At 40.8% G+C, this 19,724-nt stretch overlaps 2 protein-coding genes and 1 long non-coding RNA gene across 7 annotated transcripts in view; 1 reads left to right on the top strand and 2 right to left on the bottom strand.

Moving 5' to 3' along the window:
• LOC115581335 (GTPase IMAP family member 8-like) overlaps positions 1 to 19,724 on the bottom strand; it is a 451,552-nt gene that overhangs the window by 62,525 nt on the left and 369,303 nt on the right. The gene's annotated exons all lie outside the window — the stretch shown is intronic.
• On the bottom strand, positions 7,445 to 9,287 carry LOC115581404 (uncharacterized). The gene is made up of 3 exons (XR_003984032.1): positions 9,170 to 9,287; positions 8,272 to 8,417; positions 7,445 to 7,875 (listed from the first exon to the last, which is right to left on the bottom strand). It is a non-coding gene; the product is annotated as an uncharacterized LOC115581404 (long non-coding RNA).
• Positions 11,629 to 19,401, top strand: lrrc2 (leucine rich repeat containing 2). 4 transcript variants are annotated; one of them, XM_030416394.1, is made up of 10 exons: positions 11,629 to 11,701; positions 12,966 to 13,110; positions 14,133 to 14,248; positions 14,846 to 14,934; positions 15,013 to 15,169; positions 15,261 to 15,397; positions 15,877 to 16,022; positions 16,287 to 16,439; positions 16,826 to 17,013; positions 17,450 to 19,401. In XM_030416394.1, exons 2-10 carry the CDS (start codon positions 12,974 to 12,976, stop codon positions 17,497 to 17,499), a joined length of 1,173 nt encoding a protein of 390 aa, XP_030272254.1. In that variant the 5' UTR covers positions 11,629 to 11,701; positions 12,966 to 12,973; the 3' UTR covers positions 17,500 to 19,401. The 4 variants fall into 4 exon arrangements, with proteins under 4 accessions (XP_030272254.1, XP_030272253.1, XP_030272252.1 ...); XM_030416393.1 differs by having other exon boundaries at positions 14,843 to 14,934; XM_030416392.1 differs by lacking the exon at positions 11,629 to 11,701 and adding an exon at positions 11,712 to 11,905.

The following is a 19,724-nucleotide window of genomic DNA, read 5'->3' as shown; positions in this document are numbered from 1 at the left end:
TCAATCTGATGAGAAGGGAAGACAGACATCAGGTGTCATTCAACTGGGAATAGACTAATTTTCTGCTTCAGCCAGACAATGTGATGCATATAGAATAATGAAACGTGTCTGCTAGCCGGGAAGAGGAAGGTCACCTGGTGACCCATTTCTAATTCAGACTGAATGATTACAAGAACTCAAGTTTTGTTCTGTGTTGTTGTTATTTGTGACTTTGAGGACAACAGAAAAAATCCTGTTGTCTTTTCAACGGCTGCGCAGAAATTAATACAGGGACTTCACAAGTGGAGCAGGTGTCACTAATGCATCATTAAAGCAGAAACAGAAAGACATTCTCTGCTCACTTTAGACAGTTACGTTTCAAAGCTGTTAAAAACTGAAGAAATATGTACATATAGAGTATCCTGTATCCTGTCGATAGGAACACAACAGTCTTCTTTACATCAACTTAAACACAATTCTCCTCTCAGAGCTTCACTGAAGAAAGCAGGAAATATTGTATCTTTACTTTGATAATAGTCTCCAGCCTACAGTGTGGACTATCCACAAAATCAGACAGCAGCTTCACTCTTGAATGCTGCAGGCCATTGTAATCCAGCTCCAGCTCTCTCAGATGGGAGGGGTTGGACTTCAGAGTTGAGGCCAGAGAAGCACAGCTGATCTCGAATACACTGCAATTCCTCAATCTGAATAAAGAATAAATTATTTTTAATAATGTTGATGAAGGTTCTCAGTCATCCAGGTAACTGTAAATCTAGGCGCTGTATCGTAGGCAACTGGAACAAAACAACAAGACCAGTTGCCTACAATACAGCACCTATTTGTTTAACAATCTGTTCAGAGCTGAAGAAGTTTTAGCATTTAGAAAATAGAAACTGCAGATTCAAAACAGTCAAATACAAAAATTGAAAAGGAACTCAGAACACTGAATAATGCCACTGTGTTGCTGCTTTTGGTGCCCAAAAACACAAACTTTTTAAATCAGGTTCCAGAGCAAAATGTTTTTTAAATGCCACCCTTCCAGTCTTTGTGTACTCTACACATGTGTTTCGTATTCAGCCGTGCATGAATACGAAGACGACAACAACAATGGCAAACTGTTGTGCTGTGTTTGTGCTGCTGACTCTGCTGAGTTTATTAACACTCCCACAGCAAAGCAGATCTGCTGCAGCATTACTGTGATGTGGTGCACAGGGTTATTCTATGGTGTTTAATTGCAAAGTTACACCTCCACCTACTGGTCAAGCATGCATACTACAGAGTCTCAACTGTTTTTATGAATGGCTTTTGAAACAGAAATGAAGACATCTTATTTTTGTCTGTTTAACTATAACTTTAACAACTTCTATTTATTATAGATTACCTTACACTACTGAACTCCTTAAGATATTTTATTTCATTTTATTGTATCTTATTCGTGTTTTCTTTATTACTCATATATTTCTGTGTCTACATGTTACTGTATGCTTTAGTATGTGTGCAAAGCAAGCTGTTCAAACAAATTACCCCTGGTACGATTAATAAAGTTGTCTGAATCGGAATTGAAGGTGATTACAATACAGGTGTTAAACTTGGAGCTCAAACATTTATGCCTGAAACAAAAAATGGTATGATTTAACTGAAGTGATGACGATGACGTCAGTGTGTGATAACAACACTGCACGTTGAATAAAAGAAAAATAATAATTATAATAATAAGCAGGGATCGCAAATTTAAAGACAGGTTGAACATCCACTCCGCAAACCAGTTATCTGTCAATTGTGTTTCATATTGTATTCTAGTAGAATAAGGACACCAGTGAATGGTTTGGCAAAAGACTGAAAATAGAGTTGCCTTTTTTTATTCAGTCGAGAATTTGTGTGTGTGTCACAGAAGAAGAAGAAAACAGACTTTATTATGGCATGAAGACATTCAGTGTTGATCACTTTAATATTGGCCTTATGTCTGCAGCACAGAAGAAAAAAATCAAAAAAATGTCTGACCTCAGAGTCTCCAGTCTACAGTGTGGACTCTGCAGAAAATCACACAGCAGCTTCACTCCTGAATCCTGCAGTTCGTTGTGACTCAGGTCCAGCTCTCTCAGATGGGAGGGGTTGGACCTCAGAGCTGAGGCCAGAGAAGCACAGCTGATCTCTGACAACCAGCAGCGACTCAGTCTTAATAAAGAATGAATTATATAGGTTTAGAAGACAATGTTTCCACTTCAAATCATTCAGTGGTTAATAATCTGTTCAGAGAGCTGAAGAATGTTTAGAAAATGAAACTCCAAACATCTGAACCCAACAGGATGCAGGTTCAAAGCTGCCAAATACACAAAGTGAAAAAGAGCTCTCATTAATACTGATGACTACATGCTGCTGCTTCAATAAAGACGTAGTGACTCCACCTCTTAAACTCTGTAGCTCCACCAGTGGCTCATCTACAAACTTATCTTGTGCAGCCAAACACAAAGAAAACAACCAAACTAACTGATTTAAGATTTAACTTAAGATAGAACAGAATAGAATAGAATAGAATAGAATAGAATAGAATAGAATTGAATAGAAATCCTTTATTGTCATTGTACATCGAGTAGACCACGAAATTTAGGAGTGCTTCTCCTATCAGTGCATCGATAAAAGGATAAAAAAGATATAAATAAATAGCAATAAATAAGACACTGTTCAGGCATACATTCAGTCAATTCAGTCATTCAGTCATACGTGTCAAGTGATAATGTTATGTGTTCAGAGTTAAAAGTTGAGGGATCCCAAAGAGAGATCCCAAAACTTCCAAAGATGACAAACATGTCAGGATGAATTCTGAAGAAATGCGAACAAAAGACATCTACAATATTTCTTTTAAACTACTGAGTCACTATAAGCACCATATAGCTTCATAGAAATGTTGGAAAAAAATATGATCCTTAGGTCTGCAACACATAAGTGAAAAATGGTGTCCCACCTCAGAGTCTCCAGTCTACAGTGTGTACTTTGCAGAAAATCACACAGCAGCTTCACTCCTGAATCATGCAAGTAGTTGTAGCTCAGCTCCAGCTCTCTCAGATGGGAGGGGTTGGAGTTCAGAGCTGAGGCCAGAGAAGCACAGCTGATCTCTGACAACTTGGAGCCAATCAATCTGGAGAAAGAGTGAATGATGCAAAAATAATCAACTTATAATCCAGTCAGATGCGAATTTGTCATTGTGTTCACCATATTCTTCTCCAAATATCATCCAAATGTCATCAATATAAGTAGGTTTTAAGTAGGTGTATCACATGTTTGTAGAAGAGTGCTGCACCTTCACATTCAAATGAGAAGCAGAATCAGAATGATTTTGATGTAGTAGTTGAATCACGCTCCTGAAATTTAACTGAACTTTATAATAAAAAGATCTCATCAATTCCATGTTTCATGTTTTGATTTTAGGATTTCTTAAAATTTGTTTTGAATGTTGTTACACAGAGGAGATCAGCTTCCAAATTTTGGTTGGCTCCCTCCGTTTGGCCATTTGTCTGGGGGTGGCAATCACAGAAGAGACTCATAGATGCACCAAGAGCTTGACTGAAGGGTGGAGAGTCAGGTTCTCTGGGTCAATGTTTGCTGAATTTATACTGTTATGATTGAACTGGGTGAACCCAAAAGAAGAAGACAAAACCGGGGAGGCACATGTAACACAAGAGAGGGAAAAAACAGGAGACACAAGGGGAAAAAACTAGTGGCCGTAAACATGACACAATTAAATAGAGCACTTTGTCTGATTTTTGTTGTTTTTAAATGTCATTTGTACAATTTGAATAATTTGCCAGGGAATCTGAACTTATAAGTTGGGGATTACAACCAAGAGTACTTTTCCTTCTCCAGCTCAGTATTTAAAATTGTCAAACAGAACTTGAATCCTGCTTTGTTGTGATGGTTTGACCTGTGTTAGGCTTCTGTTGTTACTCTCAGCTCTGGTTTAAGACACACCACAGCAGCCATATAAGAATATGATATCATAAATATCATCAGAGTTCACTTCACATTCATTGAGCAAAAAAAAAAAAAAAAAAAAGTCTGTGAACTGACCTCAGAGTCTCCAGGTGGGAGGGGTTGGACCTCAGCGCTGAGACAACCACTTCACATTGAATGTTTGAGAGTCGACAGCCAGAAAATCTGCAATGACACCTATATACCAAAATATGATATTCTGAAAGAGGACACTATATTAACTTGGTCCATCTGATGAGGATAATTTGACAGAACTCACTTACTCAGCCTTTCTGCAGTTCCTCACAGCTGTAATCAGTCTATGTTTTCCCAGAACTGTTGTGTTGTACTTCTTCATGTCGAACTCATCCAAAACCTCCTCTGACATCTGCAGCATGTAGGCCAGAGCTGAGCAGTGGATCACAGTGAGTTCCTTCTCTGATCTGTTCTCTGACTTCAGGAACTCTTGGATCTCCTGATGGACTGAGTGGTCGTTCATCTCCATCAGACAGTGGAAGATGTTGATGCTTCTGTCAGGAGAGATCTCATCACTGTTCATCTCCTTCAGGTTGTTGATGGCTCTCTGGATGATTTCTTAACTGTTGTCTGTCTGACCCAGCAGGCCTGCTAAGAGTCTCTGGTTAGACTTCAGAGAGAGGCCATGAAGGAAGCAAACAAACAGGTCCAGGTGGCCATTTTCACTCCACAAGGATTTCTCCATGGCACTGCTGAGAAAGTCGTCCAGGGATGGGCAACTATCTTCATAATCCACCAATTTTCCCAGGAAATCCTCCAACACTTCTGTGTTCCTGTTGATGTGACAGTGGAACATGTAGACTGCAGCCAGAAACTCCTGAACGCTCAGATGAACAAAGCAGTAGACTGTTTTCTGGAAGATCACACTCTCTCTTCTGAAGATCTCTGTACAAACTCCTGAGTACACCGAGGCCTCTGTGACATTAAGACCACAGCGCTCCAGGTCTTCTTGGTAGAACATGATGTTTCCTGTCTCCAGATGCTCAAACGCCAGCCTCCCCAGCTTCAGAAGAACTTCCCTGTCAGCCTCGGTTAGCTCCTGTGGACTCATCTCACGTCCCTCATGGTACTTCTGCAGAGCAAATCATCTCCGCCGTACCGCTGTGTAATTCACACAGAAACCCGACGCTGCGGCTCCTAAAGAGGCGTGATGGTACACGTCATGATGACGACGTCGGTGTTTCCCAGGTGTCCCCCCATGTCAATCTAAATCTGCGGACGGTTTATAATCATATGGATGCTGTTAGTGTTTTTCAGATGGTCTTTTTGGACCCGCCATGTTCGGACGTTACACTCCGTAACTCCATATTTCTTGGCTGCCCGCCTCCGCTGCATTGATCACCATTATCATAAAATTAGCATCATAGCTCCGCCTCAGATGTCTGTTAACTTTCCCCACTTTTGATCCACTTTGCTCCGTACAATCACAGCGTCTCTCCATTTTTTGTCTCCTGTCACTTCTTCTCCGCTGTCATTGACAGATAACCCAGCCACAGTGTCAGTGACGTCTCTACAATAAGCTGGCGCCCTCTGCCGTTGCGGTCGTGTAGCGACCCAGACGACTGTCAGCATGTGTCAACGGTTAGACCCCAGCTATAAGACGACCCCAGTTTTTCACATTATTTTCATCGAAAAAAACCTCTGCAGCGGTGGTTCGCCAATTCTCCGCTGATGGTGATTCACACAGAGCGAAGCATCTCCGCCTTCAAGACGAACCGCTGTGTAATTCACACAGAAAGCTGGCGCTGCGGCTCCTAAAGAGGCGTGACGGTAAACATCATGTTGATGATGTCTGTGTGTTTTCAAGGTGTTTCCCAGGTGTCCTCTTGTCAATCTAAACCTACTGACAGTTTATAATCATATGGATGCTGTTATAATGTGTAATGATTGAGATACTGACCCACCAAACATCCTGGAAAGTGACAAAGTTATGTTTTTCACTCTAAATCACATAATGACATAATCACCATCAGTAAACTGGATGCTGTCTGACTCACTCGTGGTGACAGAGGCTGTTTTCTGGGGGAAAGTTCAGTGAAATCTCGGTCCGGAGGGCTGACCGTCGCTGTGATTTATTTTCATCACAAACACTCGGTGAGTTAAAGTTTAATGCCGGTGACAGACGCTGTTTTTCAGGCAGAAATGTGACAAAGAGTTGGTAGGACGGGTGGGAGGACGGACAGGAAGACAGACAAACACACAAACTAGGCTACTTGTGATTGAACATAACGGGATGTCACAAAGAAAAGGCCAAAAAACTTTTTTTTCCCTCTGAAGTCAGACAAACAAAGGCGGAGACGTTGAACTTGCTGGTTCACCTGTTGACCAGGTGTGCAGTGGCGCAACGTTGGCTAAGCCACGGGTCGAAACATAGAACCAGCGGATTTAATCAAAATTAGTTGGTGGACCCGATATTCAATTTTGGTTGTTTTGTACTACGTGAAATATTAACTACGCTAATTTCACAGTGGTTTAGTAGTAAGATGCCGCTATCAAATTCAGTGTTAGGTAAGCTATGGCGGTAGCTGTTTTAATAAAGTCAAAGTTTCGATTTTAGGTATGTTTTGCCCAGTCTGTCACAACCTTCACCAGCAAGCAATGCAGGGATCCTCGACCAGAGCTTTTATTGAAGCTCCTTGCATTACTTAGAAGCAAGATGTGTAAAACGCTCATGTTGGGTCTCTCCACCATCTCACCAGCATCAATATGGCAGCAAGCAGAAGCAAATGTAACAATGCCACATTGTTTCAAATGTATATGTTACTGATTATAATGAAATATCTATATTGAAATATCCAATAGTTAGCTTGCACTGTTTTCATGTTGTAGGCTTGTCAATCGCTGCAGCATTTAACATGGAGCATGAAGCCATAATTGGTGGTTTTAAAAGCCCTAACTAGCTCCTAAAGCACGTAATTGCCCACCATACAAATTAACTTTTAACACTGATTTAATGCAAGGCAGTATGGAACCACTCTACTACGTCATGAATATGTTACCTATAGGGCACTGCAATCAGTCAGTTGCTGGCCTGTGTCAGGTCCCTGTCACAAAAAAAACATGCTTCGCCGCCGGTGGGCCGCCCTTCCAACCTACCACCAGGCTTAGCAAGTTTTCTGGGGGAAACCCTGATCTTGCATGGGCAAAGTTGGACATTTGGGCAAGCAATTCTTTTAAACAACGTCAGTATCCTATCAGAGGACAATTGTGTCAAGCATGAAGTTGAAAACTGAACTATACCAACTCACTCATAGATCACTGCTTATCGTGTAATAGAAAGTTAGCTTTATGAATGAAAACGAGTAAATGACCACTAACGTCTCATGTCACACAGGCTGTGTCACATGATTGGTCAAAAAGAACATTTTTCAAAATCAAACATAAAAACAATTCATATTTATTTCTTACATTCATACATTATATTTTATAAGATCACTTTAAAATATCTTTATTTAACCGATTTTAGATCTATTGAAGTGATATTTTTCTAGCACCCCTGCCTCCCCACAAAATATTCTTACGTGTTCACTTGTTTTGATTTAAATTGACAGAAGGAGCTGCTTCAATATTGGACCGTTCAGCGTCTCAAACACGTCTCAGTCGACAGCTTGCTCTTTCGCGCCCCTGTGAAGTTATGAAACCCTGCATAAGATCCATCTTAATCAATAACAGTATCCAGTGCTGCATCATCAACGTAAATCCTTCAGCAAACATTAAATCTTTACCCTCAGTGCATCATCTTCATCGGGTGAGTTTACAGTAAAAACAGCTTTTTACTTTGTGTGTGAGGGTCCAGGTTCATCACTGCAGACTGACGGTGGATCATCGGACTGGTCACTCTGCATGGACACACAGCTGGATCCTGGAGACTCTCTCTGTCTGTTGGGCTGAACTCTGCAAACACCAACATCTTTTCTCAGGTGCATCCAATATTAAAGGGAAAAGTGAGAAAAGTTGATATTTGAGTATCATTCCCACCTCATCAAATAACGGCGCTGTGGGATGGCGGTGGACCCGTCCTACAATCCCAAAGAGTCCGTTTTTGATGAGGAGAGAATGAGACTAAACTTTTAAAAACTTTTCTAACAAAAATAAATATTTGTAACATCTTCTTACAATAGATTTCATTCTTCTAGGTGACTGACAGCTGAAACAGGCATGAAGAGGAAGATGTTAAAATTACTGAAGTCACATTTTTAATATAAAGATACAAAATCATCAAACAAAACAAACACTGGCAGAGATAACTGAAAGTGAATCATAAAAATAAGCCAGTGTCAGTTCTCTCACTTTGTGGCTGAGGGTCCAGGTTCATGACTGAATAACAGAGGACTATCTTTAGACTGGTCACTCTTCACAGACAGACAGACGGGTCCTGGAGACTCTGCTCTGTCCTCCTCCACCACACAGACGCTCATCCTCAGGTGGAAGTCAGTCTAAGAGGAGAAACATTAAGTGTGAGCTCAAAGCATGTTGTGGAATTTCGGCTCACTTGACCGTTCAGGCGATATGAAGAAGACTCAGAGACACCGACGGCATGTTGAGATTTGAGATTTGAGTTTATATAGCGTGATCATGGAGGAGCAACATCACATCACGTCTGTCTGCACAGAGTGCTGCCATGATAATCCTCCTGAGTCTTCCCCAATGTCCAAATTATATCAGCTTCAGTGCTGTCTACCTGTGCTCATGTACCTGAAGAGCCTGTTCAGTGTTGCTCCGCCCCTCTCTTCACTTACAGGAAGTCACAGGAGCCTGTTACCACTTCTCAAACTCAGGTATGTTCAGTTCAGTCCACTCGGCTTGATATCTTCAAAATATTCTTCTCACAAGTTATCTTAAAAATAACACTTCTTATTTGACCAATAACAATTTTCTCAAGTGCTGTACACCAGAAGTTTCAGTTAGTATTAACTTTATAAATAAGGATATATAATGTATAATATGAAACACCAATAATGCTGAGAAACCAAAAAGGTTTACAAATAAAATCTATACTTTGTGTACATCAGTAACAAAAGATAATAGCAGAAAACCTTCATGTAACGTTATCTTAGTTAGCTAGCTCGTTATACGTTTTAACAGTTAGCTTACACTAACCTAACTGTTATCTTTCTGTAACTTAATGTTACACAGAACTAAAAGACTGGACACAAAGTCCACTTAGTTCTACATTAAATTCACTCACGTTTTCGTTGGTACTGACGGTTAACTCCAACTTTTCTCTTGTGTCCTTAAAAGCTGCTTCAACCAAAATCATTAACACTGTTTAAAAGGTATCTCGCTCGCCATTGGTCAGTTTTTCGCGGCCGGAAGTTACTGGAAGCAGAACAATGGCGGAGTTGTCAAACTCTCTGCTGAATGAAGACAAGTCTTAACTTCTGAAACACATCATATATCACATTAATAAATGTAATTGTAGTCTCTCAGTTAATTGAAAATAGGTTAAACCAGCATTAAGGATGGAAACAACACATAGAAACGTAGAAATTAATTGAATTAAACATACTGTAAGACAGTAAAAAAAAGGAAAACATCATTCATAGTCGAAATGTATCTCAGAATGAGTCAATCATGAAAATAAAATATCAATTATGAATATAATGTTGTATGACTGTGTATTTGTTTGTCAGTGCAGCAGCGCCATCGTGTGGAGGAGCAGCAGAACTGCAGCAGGCTGATGTTCGACCTGCAGACAGAAGTGACAGAATCACAGAGAGAGAATAAAAGATCACTGTGATGTCGCTTTAACAGGATTTAACAGGATATTTACATTTAATCCATCATGTCATCATAAATCAGTCAGCAGCAGAGGGTTGTGAGGAGGTGCAGTTTACTGACGGACTGTTGCTGCTGTGGAGAAATTATACAGAGGATCTAAACTAAAATAAAAATATAGATACGGAGATAAATAAAGGGTATAACAGATACATGAATGTGTCACTCATTACACCTAAAATAATATAAAAAATAAATGTAGATATCAATTAGATAAATGAATGTGACATCTGTTAATTTACTTTTGTATTTTAGTTTCTTTTGGATGAATTCCCCAGTTTATTTACTTTTCCATTAAACTGATGATGTATTCACTTATGCACTCGTGTATTTATTCCTGGATTATTTCCCATTGCACCCCTCCTTCCTCTATTTACCTCCACAAACATATGATGTATTTTATTTTTATATTTCTTTACACATTTAGTACAACAGTTATATTTTATATAACTTCATTATACATTTGTATTTTCTATATTTGGTTCTTGAGGTTTTCACTGCTTGTTTTATTTATTTTACTGCGTTTACTGTGTGAAAACCTGCAACCGGCAATAAAACTGTTTTTAATTCTGATCCTAAAAATGTTATATTTGTCTCTGAAAAAGTGACTTTATGTGATGACCACTCATTGAACACTCAAATAAGATCCGATCAATCATCTAGGAAACAGTCTTCAAGACCTACAACAGAACATTTACAATATATAATGATAAAACAAAATAATATCAATGTAATATTGATTTGTTTTTGTTTTCGGCATGACTCTGATCGACCTGAGCTCCTGATTTTAAAACAATAAATGCACAAAGACTCACTAATGAATGTGTTTTGCGGCCTGTGACACACTGACGACTGTTTATAGAACTGCCATCAGAGTGTGTGTGTGTGTGTGTGTGTGTGTGTGTGTGTGTGTGTGTGTGTGTGTGTATTAAAAGAAGGTGACACACACGTTGTACTCGTCTTTACATTGTGTTGACTGTTACTGTCACACAGACTGATATTTATAGATGAAGCACTCACAGCTGTTTGGATGAGTATTGCACTTAAAACAAAACAAAAATCACAACATGTGAAACATTGAAACCAAAAAATAAAAATAAATGAATAAATCGATAAATCCGAGTTGACATTTTAAACATATTCAAAACATTCAGTTGTTCGCTCTTCATGTCTAGAATCAGAATCACTGATGTTTAATGGAGCTGCAAAATAAATAAATAAATCATAAATATTAATGTACAATAATGTAAAATGTAACTGTGGTAGATGTAGAGAGCTAACCTGCCAGAGGCTTTATTCTGTCCCTCTGAAGGGACTGTCCTCTGTACGGTGGCCCTTTGAGGACATTTCACACTGAGGATAAACTAACTGCAGCACTTTGTGGCAGCTAGATGACTTTAAACTGACGGACACATTATCCCAGACAGGACTGTGAGATTCATGTTATATTTTGTTCTTTATTCTTTTTTTGATGTTTATTTGTTTTTGCTTTTATTCTCCTTTTTTTCTTTTTATTCTTTTTTTGGTTGTTTTTGATCCACTTTTTGTTATTTATTTATTGTTTTGTTTCAGTTTTTTATTCTGACATTACTGTAATTTTAAGCATTCGATTAAATGTTTACATTTGTTAAATCGAACGAATCAGAGTGAAATTAAATTAGAGTCAGGTGTAATAATCGCGTCTGAGCTGTGATGACGACAACAGTTATTTTACCTGTATGACACAGAAAGAAGAACCTGACGTCAGAAACATGCTCGTCTGTGAGGAGGATCATGTGACACACACACACACACACACGCACACTGCAGGGGTCACATCTCTGCTGGTAAAAATAGCATGCTGTGTCACACACACACACACACACACACACACACACACACACAGTCAGGTCTCAGTAAACAGGCTGCTGACAGGCGGCAGGACGCGGACACACACTCACAGGTGAGATCACAGAAGGAATGTTTGTGTTTGTCTCAGCTGGATGTTAGTTTGGGTCCAAACAGAGACCAGAACCAGACGGAACCCAGAATCACCAGATAATCAGCGGGACGACACAGGAAGTCAGACTGAAGGCAGATTAGCAGCTCTTACAGTCCAGACGCTGTTTCATAAACAGCAGGAGGACGTTTGTCCCGATGATTCATGGGAAGTTGAGTTCCACCTCCTTCATCTGTTAGCATGTTTAGCATGTTAGCATGTTAACATATTAACTCTTAATATCCAAGTGTGATGTGAACATTTAGCATTTAGCATGCTGAGGCTATCTGGTTTGAATCTGAAGGGTTGATCGGTTGATTAATCTGCTGATCAGTTTATTGATTGATTAATTTATGACATATTACTGTTATAATGAAACTTTAAAATGTTTTCTTGATTTAAGAAGAGAAAAACAAGAAATTGTCACATCTGAGGAACAAAATGATTCACTGAGGAGTCATTTCATCGAGTCAGCTCAGATCATTTATAACAAAACATCTGATTTTATTGATTTCTTTAAGATTCAAACATCTTAAAAGTAACTAAGTATGTCAGGTAACTGTAGTGTAGTAGGAAGTACGTTACTCCCCTCTGATGTCGAGGATAGAAGCAGGATGTGACGTAACATGAAATACTTCCTGAGAATTGTACTGAAGTACAGTACCTGAGTAAAAGTACTCTGATTACAAGACATCACAACAGTGATGTGCACGGGGGGGGGGGGGGGGGGGGGGCCTCGTGGCCCAATTGTTGAAAAACGCGCGCTAAAGTGCCCTCCTGAGAGCCAAAACGTGCACTAAAGTGCCCTCCTGAGAGCCAAAACGTGCACTAAAGTGCCCTCCTGAGAGCCAAAAAAGCGTGCCAAAGTGCCCTCTTGGTTGGCAAAACACACTAAACTGCCCCCTTGGCTGGTTAAAACATGATAAACTGCCCTCTCGGGAGCTAAAACGAGCGCTAAAGTGCCCTTCTTTTCGCCCCTGCCCTTCAAAAAGTCTGCGCACGCCACTGCATCACAATGGGATTTTAATCTTGAGCCTTAAAAAAATAATCTCTCCCTCCTCCTCCTCTTCTTCCTCCTCCTCTTCCTCCTCCTCTTCTTCCTCCTCCTCTCCTCCTCCTCCTCCTCCTCTTCTTCCTCCTCCTCTTCTTCCTCCTCTCCTCCTCTTCTTCCTCCTACTCTTCCTCCTCCTCTTCCTCCTCCTCCTCTTCCTCCTCCTCCTCTCTTCAGGAGCAGAGATGCGTCTGGAGAAGAAGGTGGACGTCCCGGTCTACGATCTGTCCCTGATCCGAGGGATCTGGGAGGTCCGGGTGAAGAAACAGCGGCAGAAGCAGAAGAAGGAGCAGGAGAGGGTGGAGCACAGCGCCCTCGCCAGGTGAGCCCACAGCACCGACACCTGCCGACAACCTTCATGTAACTGAGTACATTTACTCAATTACTTAACTTGAACTGTGGCAAACGTTTTCACAGTGTCACTGCTTCAAAAATGTATTAGAGGAATCTTAAATCATCTGTGATTTTATACGTCTAATGTCAAATATTATAAAACATCTGTAACTGTGAAGGACGTAAAATTAGACTTAATAATAAAAGCTGATTATTAACGTCAGTCCTCAACTCTTCACTGAATGATTTCTGAATAAATAAACTGTCTTGTAAATTAAAACATTAATTTCATACTGTTTACTTTGCTTATATGTGGCGGACCCTGCCACCTCTCAACTTCGAGCAGTGTTCTGAGGACCTTTGTCCTTTAAGATGGCTCGTCTATATGTCAATATATCAAATAACTACTTCTGAGTTGGTATATTACCTTTTAAATATCGTAAATATGAACTTGAGTTTTAATTTATTTAAACAAAAACTTCATGGTGCACTTTTAAGCCTCGTTAGTTGTATCATAACGATGTTCAACCATATTTGAGGGTAATTTTGTTGTTTTTATGTGTAAACATCTTTAAATAAACATTGAAAAGGACAAAAAGATCTCATGTGAAATGAAGCTGATAACTATATTATAACTGCAAAGGATTCCTCTGTTTTTACAGTATTTATCGCTGAAATATGACAGGTTTTTTGTGTGCAGTTTTTGTTTCACAGTGCAGATTATAAAAGAGAGACAGAAGAAAGAAAAACAATAAATACAATGTGTGGAACGTGTCTCTTAATAATAATAATCATTCTGATCAGACAGTCGATGTCGTCGGTCTAAACCTCCCAGCCGACTGTTTCTACTCATCAGCTGATTTTAGTAACATGAACACACGCAGTTATTTATATCCAACATCAGCGCTGCGGTTCAGCATGACGGCAGGTCAGCGTCTGGACTCACACAGCAGGAAGGTCACGAGTTTGAAACCTGAGATCAATAATTCATTAACCTGTCTGACTGTGAAGGATCGAACAGCAGTGGCAGTATCGCATCTACTGCAAGACCCTGAAGACCAGCGAGCGGAACCAGCTGCACCGGTACCTGGAGAGAACCAGTCTGACCGATGTACAGCCCTGCACAGGTAGATACAGGTGTACACGGGTGGATACGGGTGTACACGGGTAGATACGGGTGTACACGGGTAGATACGGGTGTACGCGGGTAGATACGGGTGTACACGGGTAGATACAGGTGTACACGGGTGTACACGTGTAGATACGGGTGTACACGGGTAGATACGGGTGGATACGGGTAGATACGGGTGGATACGGGTGTACACGTGTAGATACGGGTGTACACAGGTGGATACGGGTGTTCACGGGTGGATACGGGTGTGCACAGGTGGATACAGGTGTACACGGGTGGATGCGGGTGTACACAGGTGGATACAGGTGTACACGGGTAGATACGGGTGTACACAGGTGGATACAGGTGTACACGGGTAGATACGGGTGTACACAGGTGGATACAGGTGTACACGGGTGGATACAGGTGTACACAGGTGTACACGGGTAGATACGGGTGTACACTGGTGGATACAGGTGTACACAGGTGTACACAGGTGGATACAGGTGTACATGGGTAAACATCAGCAGTAATAATTTTCCTTTGTGTTCATATTTGGTAATAACGTGTTGTTGTGTATTTGTTGATCATGTGGTTGTTTACCCGTCAGAAGCAGAGCAGCAGGATCAGACTGACCAGCAGGACCAGAAGGATCCGGATCAGAACAAACTGATCTTCCAGCTGAACGGAGATCGTTGGACGGTGAGTTAGCGGAGTCAGAACAGAGTTCACACCTTCGACAACCTTCATCAGTCAGAGAATAAGTGAGTATTTCTGCAGGACTTCCCCCGCGAGCTGCAGTGGATGACCTACCTGAGAGAGTGGCACGTCAGGGGGACCAAGATCCGTCAGCTGCCGGACTACCTGGCTCTGTTCACCCAGCTCACTGTGCTCCAAATCCCCCAGAACGCCATCACAGAGCTGCCACCTGAGATCGGTGACATTACATTTCATTCTCTAATCAGAGCCAGTCAGGCCCTGCACACCTGCATTTAGTGTCACACACTCTCCTCCTCCTCTGTCCTCAGGTAAACTGACGGAGTTGAGGGAATTAAACGTCAGCTACAACCGTCTGTCCAGAGTTCCTCCAGAACTCGGAAACTGCGAGAACCTGGAGAGACTCGAACTGACAGGAAACCACAACCTGTTCGAGCTGCCGTTTGAGGTGAGGCAGAAGCATCGTGTGGTGGTTTCAGCTCACCTGGTCTGACCGACACAGTTCACCTTTTTTCTGAGAGTTGAATGCAGGAAGTTTCTGGAGTCTCTGCTGGCTGCCTGGCAACTGCTCAGAGTAAAGAAATAGTTTTGGTACTTGACGCGTTAAAACAGCAAATTATTCCTTTTACTCTTTAATTTAAGTCCAGATCAAAGAGCAGATATGCTAAGCTAAGCTAAGCTAACTGGCTGAAGCTTCCAGCAGAGACATGAGATTTCCAAGTCCAACTCATCATGAGCGTGTCGCTCTGCGATCGCCGGACGAGTCGGCGCCATCTCAAAGCGTCACTTTATGACAGCTTGGAAAGGAAACTCAAAAATCCACTTTTCCTAAAAATAAGAACTTTAAACATTTTTGTTTTTGCTGTGATGACGTCATCGTGTTGGTGATGTCACCATGTTGATGATGTCACTCTGTCACTCTGTCAGCTGAGCAGCCTGAAGCAGCTGGTTCACCTGGACATCGCGGAAAACAGGTTTGTGTCGATCCCCATCTGCGCTCTGAGGATGAGCAGCCTGCAGCTGTTGGACCTGAGTAACAACTGTCTGACGGACCTGCCGCAGGACATGGACAGGTAACTGATGACATCATCAGCACCTGTAGTCTGATTACTCTGGGCAACAACAGTGGGAAGTCTTTCACAAGTGTCTTCCTGCAGATGTCAAAGTACTTTACAGCTGTTTTCTTCAGACACTCGTCCTCAGAACTCTTTGTGCTTAACTGCCAAACAAATGACCGACGATTGAGTGTGTGTGTGTGTGTGTGTGTGTGTGTGTGTGTGTGTGTGTGTGTGTGTGTGTGTGTGTGTGTGTGTGTGTGTGTGTGTGTGTGTGTGTAGGCTGGAGCAGCTGGTCACTCTGTTCGTCCATAAGAACAACCTGTCGTACCTCCCTCAGTGTCTCACCAACGTCTCCACGCTGAAGATGATCGTCGTCAGTGGCGACCAGCTCACCTGCATCCCGACCAAACTGTGTAGCAACCCCGACATCAAGTAAACAACCACGACGTCACCGTGTTTACAGTCTGAGGGCCGAAAATTAGAAAATTAAGATCCATGTGAACACTGAGATACAGTTTTTAACTCAGTAAAGTTGAAGCCTTGATGCTTTTCATAGATCTGAACGATGACGACCTGCAGTGCTAGTGTGTGAAAACTGAACAGAGAATAGAGAACTGAACCTCATGCAGCTTCACACAACTGTCACAAGATATTCTGACATCCAGGTGATAAATAAAAGCCACGGTCAGGTTCGTTAGTTTAGTCAAAGACGACCGATGACAGTTCAGTTTATCTCGTTATTCTGCTTCAATGTAAAAACAGAAAACACAACAAAAAATGTGCAGCACAGATGTAACGTCTCTGCTGTCACCTGTCAGGTTCATCCGACTGTACGACAATCCTGCCAACGAAGAGAAGATGAAGAAGAAGCAGAAAAAGGAGGAAGAGGAGAAGAAGAAAGAAGAGAACAAGAGAAGGAGGTGGAGGGAGGCGAGGGAGGAGGAGGTGAAGGACAGCAGAGAGAAGGAGTTCATCGAGGCCTACGTCAGCTCGCTGCAGGACCGAGGTGAGACTCAACACTTCTGACCGTCTGTACTCCAAAAATAACATCTCAAAATATTATTTTGCATAAAGTTACAAAAGAAAAGAAATCAAGACAATTGGTGCTTACTTAAATATTTATCTCGAGTTGTCGATGATTTTTAGTAATAATCTTTACATTATGCAGCGTTTCGGAAACATAGTGTGCTAAACATTTACACTGCACTGTGAATATTTGTACATATTATACAGTATTGAAGTACATATAGGGACAAATTTGATTGTTACATTTGGACCTCGTGATACGACATTTGGTCCAAACAGTTTCTATCCAGGACAATATAAATGTGTTGCTGTGATCAACTGTGATCTGTAAAGGTTTCATTTGTTCTGTCAGTGATAAAAGAGTTTAAATGAAAATGTTTAAACTGAGCGATGACATGTTGTTTGTCCCTCACCAGACACCGTCCCATACTCCACCACCAAGGTCTCCATCTCCTGCCTGCTGTGAGGAAGATGAAGATGATGCATACGATGATGAAGGTCGAGCTGATGGTCCGTCATCATGAGAGCGACTGAAGGATAATCTGAAGAGGTTCTTTTCAAAGCAGCGCAAGGATAAAAAGACCAGAGGGTTTATTATTAGAGCTGGATCCTGGAATCAAAGATGGCGCCCAGAGAGAGAGAGACAGTTTGTAGCTTCCTTGTTGTGTCGACTGCTGCACGCGCTCATTAGTGTCCCGGGTTATGATGTCACAAATTAAAGCTCACCTCTGTAGGCTCTGCAGAGGTTCTAATAATAATAATATGTCAACACAAAGAATAATGACTGAGCTCATTGAGTTTTTAGTTGCAGTACCACGAGCGACCACTGGGACGATTAGCCGCCGCAAACACTCGTTCATGTGTGAAATAGACAATAGTTTACAAACACTGAGCCGTAAATCTCAGACTTTCATTATTTTGGTCGCACATTGTTAATTTTCTCATACGTACAATGCAGAGCAATGCATTCTGGGATTATTAGCATAGAGCAGTGTCTATGACATGGAGCACGTTAGCTTAAAACCTAGAAGGAAAAATTCATAAAATGTTTGAAATGGCAAAAAAATAAAAACTTTAACTTTTATGTCAGCGACCGAATGAAAAGAAAAAACTGCTCTTTCAGCTGCACGACTCTCAAATGAAAGTTAATCAGATCTCAGCGTTTGAAAATGTTTCACTGACGCAATTTTGAGGTTTAATGTGCTAGAATTTCGGACACAGCCATGGTTTAATCTCACCAAGCTAACATGCTAACGCTAGCTCAATCTAAGCTTCAACTGACTGAGGAGGAAGAATCATCTTTTTGAAATGACGTCCAGAAGGTTTCAGAGAAATGTTAAGAGTCAGGTGGTGTGTTTGGTTTGAGCGGAAGTCGATTAATTCGACAATAAAAAGACAAAAAGTAAAAAATAAGTAAAGGTACTGAGATGAGGAGGCAAAATGTTGACTGTCTGAACTACAGTATGACAAAAAGATGACATTAACAAACATAAAATACAAATACAAACAAATGTACAACAAATAAAGTAGAAATTTAGAAGCAATCCTGACACATTAACAAACTTCTGACACAAACAAGTCAACATTTATCCCTCAGGATGTTTTATGCAGAAGTCACATTTTGAGATTTGGATGAATGAACTTCTGTTTTCTTTCCATGTTTTTGTTTTTTAATGTTTCAGTGTTTTCAAATGAATTCATTGTTTTCATTCCAAAATCAGATTCTCAACATTAAAAACATTTGTGATATTTATGATTAGATCAGCTCACATGCCGAGGATCGCGTCTTCATCACGAGTCCCCGCTCACAGATGTTTCTATTGAATGATTATTAGATATTGATTTATGAGTTTCAGGTATTTGAATGTTACTCTGTCTGTGCAGTGAGTGATGATGGTTTTAATGTTTTCTCCACGTAAACGAGACGTATTTGTGATAAACTGGATTTGATGGTTGAAGGTTTGAACGTTGTGACCAAACAGAGACGAACCCGGACGTCAAAATAAAACATTTCACAGGAGAAACTGATCAACAGATTTGAACAGAAATGATTTAACACATCTCATAGAATTTCTTTTAGACAGTTTGCTCATTTGGTCATTTTCTGTGTGGACGTTTCTGTTGTTTCTGCATTAAAATGTTGAGGTACAAATTATCATTATTATTATTATTATTACAAAAACATGAAGTACTTTATTCCTGATTTGGCCATTCAGTATTTTCTAAATGAACAAAGATGTTTTTTCTTTTTCAACTTGTATTGGTTATATTGAAGCAGGTTTGTGTGTGATGCTTTAATTGAGACGTGTGGTCGTGTATATATTTAATGTGACATTTTGTAATTTTAATAAATGTTGAAGATTTTTGACTTTGACGATCTTTGAAATGACCTGCAAACAAACATTGTTTCAATTTTGGATAAAGATAAATCTGGTTGGTTTCAAATCAAGTATTTTCTTCAAATACAGTGTTAGCATCAGGCGGTTCTGCTGAGCTAACAGTGTTAGCATCAGGCGGTTCTGCTGAGCTGACAGTGTTAGCATCAGGCGGTTCTGCTGAGCTAAGAGTGTTAGCATCAGGTAGTTGTGCTGAGCTAACAGTGTTAGCATCAGGCGGTTCTGCTGAGCTGACAGTGTTAGCATCAGGCGGTTCTGCTGAGCTGACAGTGTTAGCATCAGGCGGTTCTGCTGA

This window comes from Sparus aurata, chromosome 5 (assembly GCF_900880675.1).
Source record: "Sparus aurata chromosome 5, fSpaAur1.1, whole genome shotgun sequence".
NCBI lineage: Eukaryota > Metazoa > Chordata > Actinopteri > Spariformes > Sparidae > Sparus > Sparus aurata.
Note: the sequence above shows the minus strand (reverse complement) of the source record. Positions and strands in the feature narration are given on the sequence as shown.

What these genes read in the sequence shown, in the direction of transcription:
- lrrc2 (XM_030416391.1), top strand. An exon ending in TGAACGGAGATCGTTGGACG is followed by an intron (nt 14,935 to 15,012) that starts GTGAGTTAGCGG and finishes GTATTTCTGCAG; the next exon opens with GACTTCCCCCGCGAGCTGCA. An exon ending in TGTTCGAGCTGCCGTTTGAG is followed by an intron (nt 15,398 to 15,876) that starts GTGAGGCAGAAG and finishes TCACTCTGTCAG; the next exon opens with CTGAGCAGCCTGAAGCAGCT.